At 38.2% G+C, this 13,586-nt stretch overlaps 1 protein-coding gene across 1 annotated transcript in view; it reads right to left on the bottom strand.

The window, feature by feature from the left end:
- LOC148008865 (uncharacterized) overlaps nt 1–4,689 on the bottom strand; it is a 217,171-nt gene extending 212,482 nt beyond the window's left edge. The window contains exon 1 of the mRNA XM_087673975.1: nt 4,573–4,689. Coding sequence (XP_087530101.1) covers nt 4,573–4,689 — 117 coding nt within the window. The remainder of the gene's footprint in view (nt 1–4,572) is intronic.
- Between the last annotated feature and the right edge of the window lie 8,897 nt (nt 4,690–13,586).

The raw sequence follows: 13,586 nt of genomic DNA, 5'->3' as shown, positions 1-13,586 counted from the left end.
TTCACCCTTCACCCGCAGTTTGCATTTTTATGTTTCTGCATTTTGCGTTTAGGGTTTGCATTTAAGGTTTGCAGCCCCAAAAAGGGGTGCCATCCTAGACTAATTGTGCCTATTTATAGGCAACTCTCTCATTCATTCCTCATGGCTGATTCATTCCAGTCCGTCGCCTCTTCTCTCCAGCCTCTCCGCTATCCTCACACCCCTTCAGGAGGACATTGCAGTTCGTGGTTCATGGCTGTCTTCATCATCTTCCTTGTGCTACGGCACCCTTGTTTCCTTGTATCACATTCACTCCATGATTCGGAACTTCATCATTCCATTCATCAGAGTTTCTTCTCTCTTCTCTTCTCTTCTCCATGTTTGCCGAGTTCACTCCATGTTCCTCCCCGCAAACCCTACTGTCTCGCTGATACGCCGTCTTTTGACAAGGAGGTATATACAAGTCATGATGTTTGGTTCGTGGAGTTTTCCACTGCAAAGGAGGGGGGTGTTGAGCATCCTATCCCTGAAGATCTAGGTGATAGTTAGGCAACTGCTCTAGTGTCTTTGGATCCCCTACCCATTAAGTCTCCACCCTCACTGGAGGAGGATATTGGTTCACCACTGGATTCACTCATTGAGTCGGCTCATTGAGTCGACCCTGGCAGATAGTTCACAAACTTCAATAGAGATAGGGCAGCGAGGGGAGTATTGACCTCCTCCTCATTAGGCACATGATACACTTTGTGGTTCAAGGATTGAGGGATTCCTTGAGGAGTGGTAAACATAGGATGGCCTGCGGCGCTCTTGGAGAAACTAGGCACACTCCACCAAGCTTGTTTGTACTGACTATTGGTTGATGTCTTGTGCCATGTAGGATAGGGAGTGCATCTCCATGAAGGAGGCTTTACAGTCATAGCATTGAAAGAAGGCTATGGAGCAGAAGTTGGATATGATTGAGAGGAATGACACTTGGGATCTTGTGCCTCGTTCTACTCATAGGAAGGTGATTAGCATCATAAGCACAAGGCAAAGCTTATTGCAAAGGGCTTCGCCCAACAGGCTTAGTAGCGGCCAAGTGTGGATTTCCATGACACCTTTGCACCTAGATCTTCGGCTGTGTTTATCAAATTTTGCTGAATTTATCGAATTCCGTTGGCGGAGAGGCTAGAAACAAACGTCAGATGGGTGTAGACAATGTTGAGCAGCTTTAGCTAAGATGTCCTCTGTGAACTGGGTAAAGGCCACAAATCTCTAACACCTAAAACCTACAAAAACAAGAATAGGCTGAGTAGGAGGGGAAGCTATCTATTTATAGAAAGTTTGGGGCCTCCCAAATTAAGGTTTACACATGGGACACTGAAACCCTCTCAAACAGCTCCTGATTTAAGAGAAATGGTTGAATTTCATTAATTAACTTAAGTTTTGGGGTTGTTTAATGAAGGCTAATGATAATTTAGCTCAGCATCCTCTCTTAGGCCCAAAATTGGAACCAGAAAGGGACTACAAATACACCCAAGCCCTTTCTCTTTTATTTTCCCAAGGTCATCCCACCCAAAGCAACCAAGGCATGGGGTAAAAGGTGCATGTCAACTACCAAGTGACCTACCAACACTACAAAAGGCAATGGTTATCTTACCAAGGGAGCTCAAGTGTTCACCCCAAAGAGGAAAGAGCATCAGACAAAGGATGCTAGTGTATCTCCTCATGACTGTCCACCACAATATAGACGTGGCTGCACCTCTACTACTGAAAATGCAGTTGGCTACACCAAAATGAGTTGTAGAAAGCTGCCTAGCTGATGGCAACGATGATCCAATCGGCAAAGGCAGAGTGTGCAGCAGGCCATGCATTGCAAATTCACAATCCTAGTCAGATTGTTGGAAATTTCCTGAATAGATGAAAGATACCACCAAAAGGACACACTTGGCTGAACCACTGCTGAATCTGATGTCAAACAGCAAAAACTTAGTCAAATACTATGTTCACTGAATCAGCGCCTCCTTCAGGGAAGTAGACACCTCACCAGGCTGAGAGAGCACTGGTCAAGAGATGGAGGGTCAGCATCAAGCATTGGTGATGATACCCAAAGCTCTAATACCATGTCAAAGTGTGCAGCAGAAGAAGGAATGAAGACATGAATGGATGAAGCCATGGAACACCATAGAGGGAAAAATCAAAATTAAGATGGCAGCCCCGAACAATGCTGTGTGCATGTAAGTGAGGATGATCTTGCTGAGAGAGAGGGTGCTACAAACCCACCACATGGTGTCTAGGCCAAAAAGCAAAAGGACAATATCACTAGAAACTATTTAGCCTAAATAGAACTAGACACTATAGACTAAAATGTTCAAACTGACCATAAAAAGGACTAAAAGTGTCAAATCTCCATGATATCCCCCACTGACTTGGTGTGGGTTCACAACCACAAGATGGCATTAGCATTGCTGACATAATCCACCCTATCCTCACCTTCTTGAAGTTGAGAGTAAAAACAAAGAGATCCTCTCTCTTAGACTGGGTGAGCGTGGCTTCCCAAGAGATGAATATGTTGTCCAAGATATTCCACTCTTGAACAAAGTCAATCTGATGTGTATATTGTCCAGCATCATGGATGAGATCCTCATTTTCATCTTATTGGCTAGAATCTTGGATTCATTTCGGCTTCATGAGATATTTCAATTGTCACGTTGGGATTGATATCAAAAACAGGCCACTTTATCAAGTATCAGAGAAAAGTTAGACAGGAGTTTCTTTCTTGGAGTATAGCCAAATTATCTCTTGCTAAGAGAGTTTTGGTTGGCTAACCAAGATTTGAAGGGGTATTCCACTTAGTTTTGAAGATGAAAAACATTTTTAAGACCTAATCAACGTGAAGGAAGTGAAATTGACTGGAAAAAGAGGATCCAGATGGTATTTATATGAATGAGGATTAGTGACAATGCCTAGAAGAGTAAAACATAGGTTTTGACAGCAGCATGTAAATAAGGTCTTTAGACACACTCTTGCTACTTGAGAAAGGTAAGTAACAATGTGAAGCAAAAGGAGAAATGTGGGGACATGAGCGGGAGGTGGTGAATGAAATGAGCTATCATCCTTATGTATCAGTTTTTTGTGCTTTCATGGCTGCTGATTTCTTATGGTTTCCTATCACCATCAGGGAGCCATCGAGCTATCCACTGCAGATCAGGATGAGCTCTCGAATGTTGAGTTGATAGATTGATAAGTAAGAATGTGAAGCAAAAGGAGAAATGTAGGGACATGAGGGGAAAGTGGTGAATGAAATGAGCTATCATCCTTATGTATCAGTTTTTTGTGCTTTCATGGCTGCTGATCTCTTATGGTCTCCTATCACCATCAGGAAGCCATCGAGCTATCCACTGCAGATCAGGATGAGCTCTCAAATGTTGAGTTGATAGATTGATTAAGCCATGGAGGTTTTTATGAAGCTTCTGACACCCTCATCAACTGGCACAAAATCTTCCAATTTTTGGGTCAACAACTCTTCTCAACCAATATGAAAGCCTCACAAGCACTTAGGTCACAGCAAGACTTGATTATGGTATCTTGGTTGCTACATTGAGATAGACAAATTTTCAGAGCAGCAATTGACCCCACTACTGTTGAGCAACATACAAGCTTTTTCATTAGAGCGCTCTTAAACTCTCTTTAGAAAGAAGAATACTGATAGGAAATAAGGTTCTTTTATTGACTATATGGTACATCACTTCTTGTTGGGCCTTATTCCAGATTTTGGATAGTGGTCTCATTCATAGGTTCATATGATCAGCTTGGGATGGGAGCCCACCAAGAGTTAAAGCCACCTAGGTTGTGACTGTCCAAGTCTACCTCATCTCTTACTGCAAGGCTACGTATGTGGTAGCTCTAGATCTTGCAATGGGGGGCAGCCGGCCATAGATGGGATACCCATTCCCCATAGTAACAAGCTAGGTATCACAAGAATCTTTCAGCGGTGTATTGATTTTGGTGTGCATTATATTCGATGTAAGATGACATAGGAGCCAATGGTGATATCAAAATAGTTGCTAAAATGATGGCAACTGCCACAGTCGAGTTTTCCCTTTGGAATACGTTATTCCCAGGTAGTATTGACAACGCATGAGCTCCTGCAAGGGAGCAACCCCATACCTAATCTAACTTTTGCAGTGGGGAGGTGCCACTCTTATCCACCCACAATTCTTGTCCCTGACTACATGGACAATGCCTTGTACGGTGAGGCGGAGGAGACACAGAGGCACTGCCTATATTGGGGCTGTTCCAGAGCTCAGGACGTATGGAGGAAAGCCCTCAGTATGATAATCCACGGCACAGCGGAAAGAATGCCTTGTGCGATCCCCATCGACCATTGGTCAGAGTTTCAGAAACAGGGATTCGCGTGTCGGAAAAACGTGTTGAGCTTCTTGTGTAAAATTCTATGGTAGCCGCTTGCAGAAGCTCATGTAAATGTTGGAGTTAGAGGAAATGTGGATTCATACGGGTGAGAAAATGTTGAAAAATTCCTGTGAATTATACATGGAGCACTACATTAGCGATTCAGGAAATAGGTTTTGGCGGAAGGGATCAGGGACGCACCTTAAGAAGGCCATTGTCTCCTCCGCAAGCAAGCCAACCCTGCTGGGAGTTCCAAGCGATGCTTCTCAGACGGATGCCGCTGGGCATGGTCACTTTCTTGTTGAGGTAGACGAACATCGGAAGAAGGGGGAAACCCTAGCCGGTGCACAGAAAACTACTCGGGCTGGTGAAGAAGGAAAAGCCAGCTTCTTTCTTCCACATGCATGCACACAGCAAGAAAGTCCACGTACTTACTGCAACCTCAACGCGTTGTTTTTCATTTTCCTTATTTCTCTTCGCACTTTATTCTATTTCTCTCTCTATATATAAATTTAATCTTCTTTCTCTATCTCTAAATTCACACACTCAATCACATACATGCACGCATTCTCTCTCTCTCTCTCTCTCTCTCTCTCTCTCTCTCTCTCATTTTTTCTTCTCTTTCTTCATGATCTCTTTTTTAAAAATTTCCTCTCTCATTTTTTTCCTCTCTCTCTCTCTCTCTCTCTCTCTCTCTCTCTCTCTCTCTCTCTCTCTCTCTCATTTTTTTCACTCTCTAAAACTTTTTCATCTCTTCATCTCTCTATTTTTTCTCTCCCTCTCTCTCTCCATCTCTCTTCCCCACTTTTTGTCTCCCCCTATACTCTCTCTCTCTCTCTAACAATGTCAAAAAAATTATTGAAAATATATTTAAATTAAAAACAATAATTCAAAAATATGTTTATTTAAAATATAAAATCACATATTTAAAAAACATTTAATTAAGAAAACCTTTGATTAAAAAGGGAAGGGTAGAAAATAGACTTTTTTAAAAACTTTTAATTTAAAAAAAATTCAAAAACATTTAATCAAAAGAGAGGAGGAGAAGAGAGTGTGTTATTTTTTAAAAATGTTTAAATTTAAAAGTATATATTTTAAAAATCTTTGATTTAAAAAGGAAGAAAAAATACACATTTAAAATTAAAAAAATAAAAAACATTTAATCAAAAGAGAGGAGGAGAAGAGAGTGTGTTATTTTTTTAAAATGTTTAAAATTTAAAGTATATATTTTAAAAATCTTTGATTTAAAAAGGAAGAAAAAGATGCCTTTAAAACATTTAATTAGAAAGGTTTTTAAAAGCGTTTAATGAAAAGGTGGGGAAAGGGGAAGAGAGAGAGGGGGGAGGGCATGTTAACCACACGTGAGAGAGAGGAATGAGGTTATTTTTAAAAATGTTTGATTAAAAAGGGGGGAGGGGAAAAGAGAGGGGGGGAGGGAGGTTTGGGATATTGTGTAGGTTTGGGAGGTTCTCTAGAGGTTGGGGACCTCCCAAAGCTACAACCAAAATAATATTGTAGTATAAACTACATACCAAGCCTATTGAGTTGGAGCATTGTCCATTTTAAGATGTGTGTGTGTGTGTGTGTAGTGATTAGGTCTTGAGTTCAATACCTACACCCACCTGGTCATCTCTAATAACAAGAATTAAAAAAGCCAAGTTTGAACTTGAGCCTACGAGTTAATAAAACAAGCAGTTTATCACTTGTGTGTGTGTGTGTGGGGGGCGGGGGGCAAGGGAGGGTATACATCCTCAATTATCATTTCATGCAAATTATATAAAATATAATATTAATTATATCACATGTCTAGCTAATTAACTCTAGTTAACTTGAGGTTATATTTCAAAGCTTGAACAAGCAAGGCACACCATCCCTTGAATATGCTTTTACGAGCAATGCTAACCAAAACACATGAAGTCTTGACTATAGAAGTGCATAAAAAGAATGATATTTTCTCATTTATATCTTCCCTAAAGTATGAGAATGAATATAGCACATTTATATTGTCCTTGAATTGTGAAAATGAGTATAGCACGATAAATAAGTTCCTTAGTTAATATAGAACAAGTTAGTAATATATCCTCTTGAGAGCATGTGGAAGAATCTCATTAACTAAGTATAGATAGACTTTGCATGTTCATTTGATAGCATGAAAAAGAGCCTTCTTCTTAAGAATGAACCTTATTTATTAGCATCGCCATGCTTAGCAGCAAAATGAGGTAAGATACAAGATTAGGCCAAGAATTTCAATCACATCAATTTATTTGGAATTACTTGAGGTGAGAATGTGTTTGTATGTTGGCATGTGGAGCATAGGTTTGAGTTCTCTTTTCAATTGAAGCAAGGAAGGAGATTATAGTTAGTACTAAATGTTGCATACTTTTTTTTGTGGTTTGAGGCACTCGATTGTGTGTGCATTGGTTCTCAAAGAAGAAATACACTAACATTCATACTCACACAAATTTTGGCCCCTCCAACTAGCCTCATTGTCACATCCTATTTTATGAGACTTGATACTTACAACTTCTTTGTTTGTCATGCCCTTTTTATGCCTATTCATACTAGAAAATTCCCTAATCTCCACCCCCTATTTTGCAACTCTCATCACTTACAAAGGAGTTATTGCTTTATTTGGCTTCTATTTTTTAACAAATCATCTAAATGACCCAAGGTTAATTGGATTACAGGATTACAAGGTAATCCATTTCCACATCCCTAAGAAGATAACCACTACATCATCACCACTAGAGTTTGTCTACACCACTTGACAATTGATATGTAGAGCAAGATGAATTAGATATACACGAAAAGTGTAATTTATTCAAAAGACTTATTCATTAAATTATTTAAATAGATGCACCACCATTTATTCTAAGGCATGTGTACATTCTCTTTGTAAATATTTATTGATACTTGAGCTTCTAGGAGATATATTGAAGACATTTTAGAAATATTTTATGGCTCTTAGCAATTTGAGTTATACAATTGATTGTAACCATCTATTCAGTTAACTCAAACTTTTATGTGAAAAGAGTGGTTGTAAAGGGTCTATCTTTGGGCAAAGCAAGATTTATTTAAATATTATAAATACAGTACGGAGGAGATGTCCACTCCATGTATAAGGGAAAATTGCACCCAATAGTGTGTCGCTCAACTTTGCTTTACTCTTCTTTAAGTTTATTTTGAGTTTTATGAGTCGTGCTTTCAATTTTTATAAGAAAAGGGAGTAAGGGAGAGCTTCTTTTGCTCGTTATACGAAAGTCTCACATCCGATCTGTGCAAACAGTGGTATTCGAGCTCAATTTACATCTGGGGCTTCCAATTGCCTATCATCTTACACAAAGGCAAGCTCTCTAGAGCAATTGTGCTCTACAGTCCATCTCAGCTCAAACCGACTTCACTATTAGATTCCCAAGGCTTCAGTTAATGGCGAAACTGAAGCTACTAATAGCACTATTCTTGATTTAATTCGTGCATATAATACTATCTCTTCACTCAACACATGGAATCAACATTTGCATCTTTTACAATTTGCCTACAATAATACACCTCACTGTGCCACCAAGAAAGCACATTTTGAAACTATCTATGGTCACAAAATGTCAACACCAACGTTTCATTTAAGTCAGAAAGTCCTTCTGCTGATGATTGGATCCATACTCATTCCATTATTTTCGAACAAGTTAAACAATTAATTGCTAAGGCCCATCAATCCTCTGCTAAGTAAGCTAATAATAAATGCCAAGCTATGCATTTTAAAGAACATGTTCATGCTTGGTTGCGAATTAAGAAATGTATATTGCATAGTGTTGAGAAGAATCCTAATGTTAAACTTACACCTAGATTTTATGGACCATTCAAACTTCATTGTATCAATGCTAATGCTTTTAAATTAGAATTGCCCTCTCATTGGAAGATTCATAATACCTTTCATATTAGTTTTTTTCATCCCTTCAAAGTTTCATTACCTATCCATCTCGTGTATGATTCTCCACCATTGCTTGAAGATGATCATGAGCTTTCAATTCCTAAATCTATTATTGATACTGATTATATGACCACCTACACTGGCAATAATTATCCTCGCTATCTTGTAAAATTTCAACACCATCACCAATAGCAATTGAGGACAATTGCTATCCCACCCCAGGGGTATGTTGCCAAGTGGCACCTACATGAGGGGATGATCACCTTCAATAGTTCTCCCTTGTGTGCACATTGAAGGGATGAGTGCCTTGAATGGTTATTCCTTTAGCATAGGGCATGTTCCTAAGAGTGAATTACTTTTTGTTTTGGCCGGTGAAATGTTGATGAGGATACCTATCCTTTTGAGGCATGAGACTTGTAGGTGTAAATGCGGGTGAAGCTGTATGTGGGTGATACCACAATATTCATATCTCAAGTGTTAATATCTATGTAATTTGATTATTTAATGACATTTCAATGATTGATTGATTTATTATGGCTAGCTACATTTATTTAGTTAATTATTTTTCTAACATGATTTTTTGAATGATTGATAATTGATATGTAGAGCAAGATGAATTGGATATACACGGAAAGTGTGACTTATTCGAAAGACTTCATTAAATTATTTAAATAGATGTACCACCATTTATTCTAAGGTGTGTGTACATCCTCTTTGTAAGTATTAATTGATACTTGAGATTCTAGGAGATATATTGAAGATATTTTAGAAATATATTATGGCTCTCAACAATTATGAGTTTTGCAACTAATTGCAACCATCTATTCAATTAAATCAAACTATTTTGTGAAAAGAGTAATTGTAAAGGGCCTATCTTCAGGCAAAGCAAGATTCATTTCAATATTATAAATATGGCATGGAGGAGATGCCCACTCCATCTATGGGGGAAAATTGCACCCAATAGTGCATCGCTCAAATTTTCTTTACTCTTCTTTAAGTCTATTTTGAGTTTTATGAGTCGTGCTTTCAATTTTTATAAGAAAAGAGAGTAAGGAAGAGCTTCTTTTGCTCGATACATGCAAGCCTCTCATCCGATTTGCGCAACATAGGATGTATATCCAACCTTAGCCCTTGGACATTAGACCTTGGACCTTGGGCATCAGGCCAATCTATCATTGGATCTTGGTCCTCAAACCTCAAACCTTAGATCTCAAACCTCAAACCAATCTATCATTGGATCTTAGACCTCAAACCTCAAACCTCAAACCTTGGATCTCAAATCTCAAACCTCAAACCAATCTACCATTGCACCTTGGACCTAAGATTGGTCTACCCTTGGAACTTGGACTTTGAACTACAAATCTCTTTCTTCTCTAGACTTGCCTTCACCTTTATAGGACTTTCTCTCAATTTTTTTTTTACTACACTGGACTTCTCCCTAGAAGTTCTTAAGGGCTTCCCTCCATACTTCTCCCCAACCTCGTGAGTACTTCTCCAACTACTCCATGCATTTTAAAGAAGGTGATTCAAAGGCATATCAAAGTTGGTGACTAGAGAGCGAATGTACTACTCTGAGTAACCCATCTACACTACATAAACTTTCCTTGCATATTAGCTCTATATTCAAGGTGTACTTTTGGTTCTATCATATGCTTAAAGATTTTCTAATCCATTTAGTCAATTGCACTTTGTCTAGAAGATTCAGAATAATGAAGCCTACTCAAAGTTTGTTGACATTGGCCTTTGCAAGAGCTCAATACAATAGGGTTAACATAGACAATTATTCTTTCGAGTGCTTTTACTCATTATCGATCATGGCCCAAACCAACCATGCTCTCCTCACTCACCCCTAGGAACACAAGAATGCAAAAGGAAGATTCAAGAATGGATATAGCAAGCTCACTATATTTTACTTCTCTTCTTGTATTTTAATCTTTGAAGGAGCTCCAATGACCTCACAATTCAAGTGATCATATTTGGATATTCTTCAAAGAGAATGCTAAGTTGAGAAGAAAGGGGAGAAGGAAAAGAATGGAAGCAAGAATGGGGAAGAGAATCTTTTTCCAAGATCCCTCACCAACTATCACCCTAAGAAGCATAAGCACACAAGGTATATGAGATTTTATGGTCATAACTATATGCACATATAGAAACACATCTAAATGCACATCCATCCTCTAGGATAGACACACCTATATACACATTTAGATAATTTGACATTTCAAATCATGAACAATTATTTTATCTTTTATTTTTTCAATCATGGTGTTAATGAAAAGAAGGTGCTTCTATTTTATTTTTCTTTTTTTGGTGTTTCTAGATGTTTGTAGACATGTTATAGACATCGTATAGACTAGTGAAAACAAAGTGACAAAACTATTATGTGTATATCGATGTGTGTGTGACTATTGCTTTGGTTTTCTATGCATGTAAGAATGCACCTACATAGATAGAGACAGGTGTTGGTGTATGTGCACATGTGTGTGCCCTTTTACCTTATTGTTTATCCCCACTATAGATAGGCAAGGCATAAGGTAAAGGAGGTTGTGTCACTTTGCCTTTCTATTTGATGGCTAGACATATGTGACATCTACATTAGCTTATGCGTAGCATAGCTATGATTCTTATGCTCACCCTATGCCTAACAAACTAACCTAGACTAGCTTCTATGTATGCATACCCTATGGATAGCCTAGGTCAATCTAGACATAGGACCAGCCTATGCCTATGCCTAGCCTATGAGTAGTCTATCCTAACCCTAGGATTTAGCTTATGGCTAGCATGACCTAGCTAGCTGATTTTAACATAGTTAGCCTATGCCTAGTCTATGTAAAAACAAGTTACATCTTTAGCCCCTAGGCCTAGGCCTAAGCCTAACTTAGCTCAATGCTAGCCTACACTTAGTCTACCCTAGACTAATCCTAAACATATAGAGACTAAGGTACACATGTACAGGCTAGGCCTTACACTTAAGCTTATCGGTCCTTCTTGCATCCATCTCTTGAGGCATCTTTGTTGAAGAGAGTGAAGTAAGCAACTCAAAAGAGGGTAATGAGAGAAAGAGGTTTTTGAAAATGTGTGGGTGTAGTAGGTCCCAATGACGAGCTAATTAGTTCAAAGAGCATTGTTGATTATTTGTCAATTAGTAGTTAGTTGCCTATCGAGACCTACTATACCTTCACAATTTCAAACACATGCCTCTTCTCATTATCTTTTGAGATACTTGCTTCATTCTTTTTTAAAAATGGCACCTTAAAGGACAAATGCAAGGAGTAACAAAAGCCCTAGTGTGATTACTAACCTAGTTGTGATATGTTTAGGCTTATGATAAGTTAGGATACATCTAGGATATGTTTGGGCTAGGTTAGGCGTAAACATAGGCTTAGGCTAGGGACAAGACTAAGCTAGGCTAGCTTTACGCATAGACTAAGCATAAGCTAGAGTTTAGAGGCTAAGTTAGGCTTGGGCTAGGTGAGGCTAAACTAAGCTAGGCTAGGCCTAATCTACATTCTAAGCTTGAGTTAGGTATAGGTTAGTCTAAGTGTAGGTTATGCTTAGGCTAGGCATAGGCATAAGCTAGGTGTATACCTAATGTAGGCATAGCGTATGCATGCGCACATGCTAGTCTAGGCTAGGCATACACATAGGCCACATATGCACCTAGTCTAGGCTAGGCTAGGCATTGATAGGCATAGGGCTAGGTTAGGCTAGGTTGAGCATACATTAGCATAGGCTAGACTAGTCATATGCTAGGTTAGGCTAGGTATAGGTTGCGCTAGGTTTATACATGGCATATGCATTTTCCTAAGCCTAAGATATGCCAATGTCTAACCTAACTTATGCTTCTAGCCTATCCACTCAACCTAGCCTAGCAAGATATTTGAATGATATTATGATGACCAAACAACATGATTCTAAACTTGGATTAAAAATTGAGTCACACCCCTAGCACACTTGTTAGTCTAGAAGATTTGCATAAGATAGAAAGATAAGGTCATATTAGAACAAGTCATGCTTGATAATGAAATACAAATTTACCTTAAATCCCACATTCAAGAAAAGTTATAGCATCTAGTTGTTAGGTATGGATAGCAAGGTAGACAAAGAAATAAATTTTCTTCACTTCTTCAATTTTCATTCATATTGCTAACAATTTGATGGTTTAATTTTATGCACATAATTGCTCAAGCAAAGGTCTAATTGGGCAATGAAGAGTTCTCGATTACATACTATATATGAGAAAAGTTTATAAAGTAAGTTTCAAAATGGCAAAAAGGACAACTTATAGCCTCACTCCATGTCAAAGTAAACTAATTTTGATTAGGATAAGCATAGGGTAGGCTAGGCATACTATTAAAACCTGAAACTCAAACTTAGAAATGTATGTTTACCTTTTTGGTAATATAGTGAGTATGTTGTGTGCAAATATTCTTAGTGTAATGAAAACTTGTAGTTGAATGTGTATATATTCACCTTTTATATATAGATGGAAGTAGTTGATTGTCTACTTTGTGATGGGAGTGATGCTTTTGGGTGTACTCCTTTTGTGTGTCATTAGCAACCCATGCTGATGGCAATAAAGGTGGCATACATAATATCGACTTGATTTGGAGGAGGTTTTCTTGGCACCATGCACCACTCATACCTTTTTATGAAGAGATCACCATGCTCCTCCACAACATACACTTCCCAAAGTGCAAGCTCCACATGTGCCATTGATGCACTAGTTTTCATGATGCCCCTTCCCTATCATGTGTCCTTATGTAATGTATATCTTAGATTAGCTCTATTAGTGCATAATGCACTTTAGCTCTATTCTTATCTTTTTGTAATTCAAGAAAAACTTTGGATTTGAGATGCATACATACACCCATGAATTTCTATAAATAGACTAAGAAAAATGTTGTGTTATTTCATAGTATTACATAATGCCATGTTGTCCTGGGTTTCAATAATTGCTTCATGATTGAGATCAATATGCATGCATATACTAATGAACATTATCCTAATTAGATTGATCAAGCATCTTAAAAATATTATCGAGTTAGATCTATATGCATGCATATAAGTATATGTAGCATTTATAGGCAAGTGACTTAGACGCTAGAACATAATAACTTTGACAACCTATTCCTTTTCTCCTATTCTCTTTTGGATCAATATTATTGTAATAGAAAATGTTTAGGGTCAAGATTGTTTATTACAATTCATGGTATAAACTAACCTCCTTCTTTCTTACTTTCATCCAAAGTAGGTTTGTTATTAAATTGAGATAGAATAAAGTATA

The sequence above is a fragment of the Lygodium microphyllum genome, unplaced genomic scaffold, assembly GCF_053477565.2.
Source record: "Lygodium microphyllum isolate KBCC unplaced genomic scaffold, Lygodium_microphyllum_v1.1.10 scaffold_57, whole genome shotgun sequence".
Lineage (NCBI taxonomy): Eukaryota > Viridiplantae > Streptophyta > Polypodiopsida > Schizaeales > Lygodiaceae > Lygodium > Lygodium microphyllum.
The sequence above is the reverse complement of the archived record's forward strand: the minus strand, read 5'-3'. Positions and strand labels throughout refer to the sequence as shown.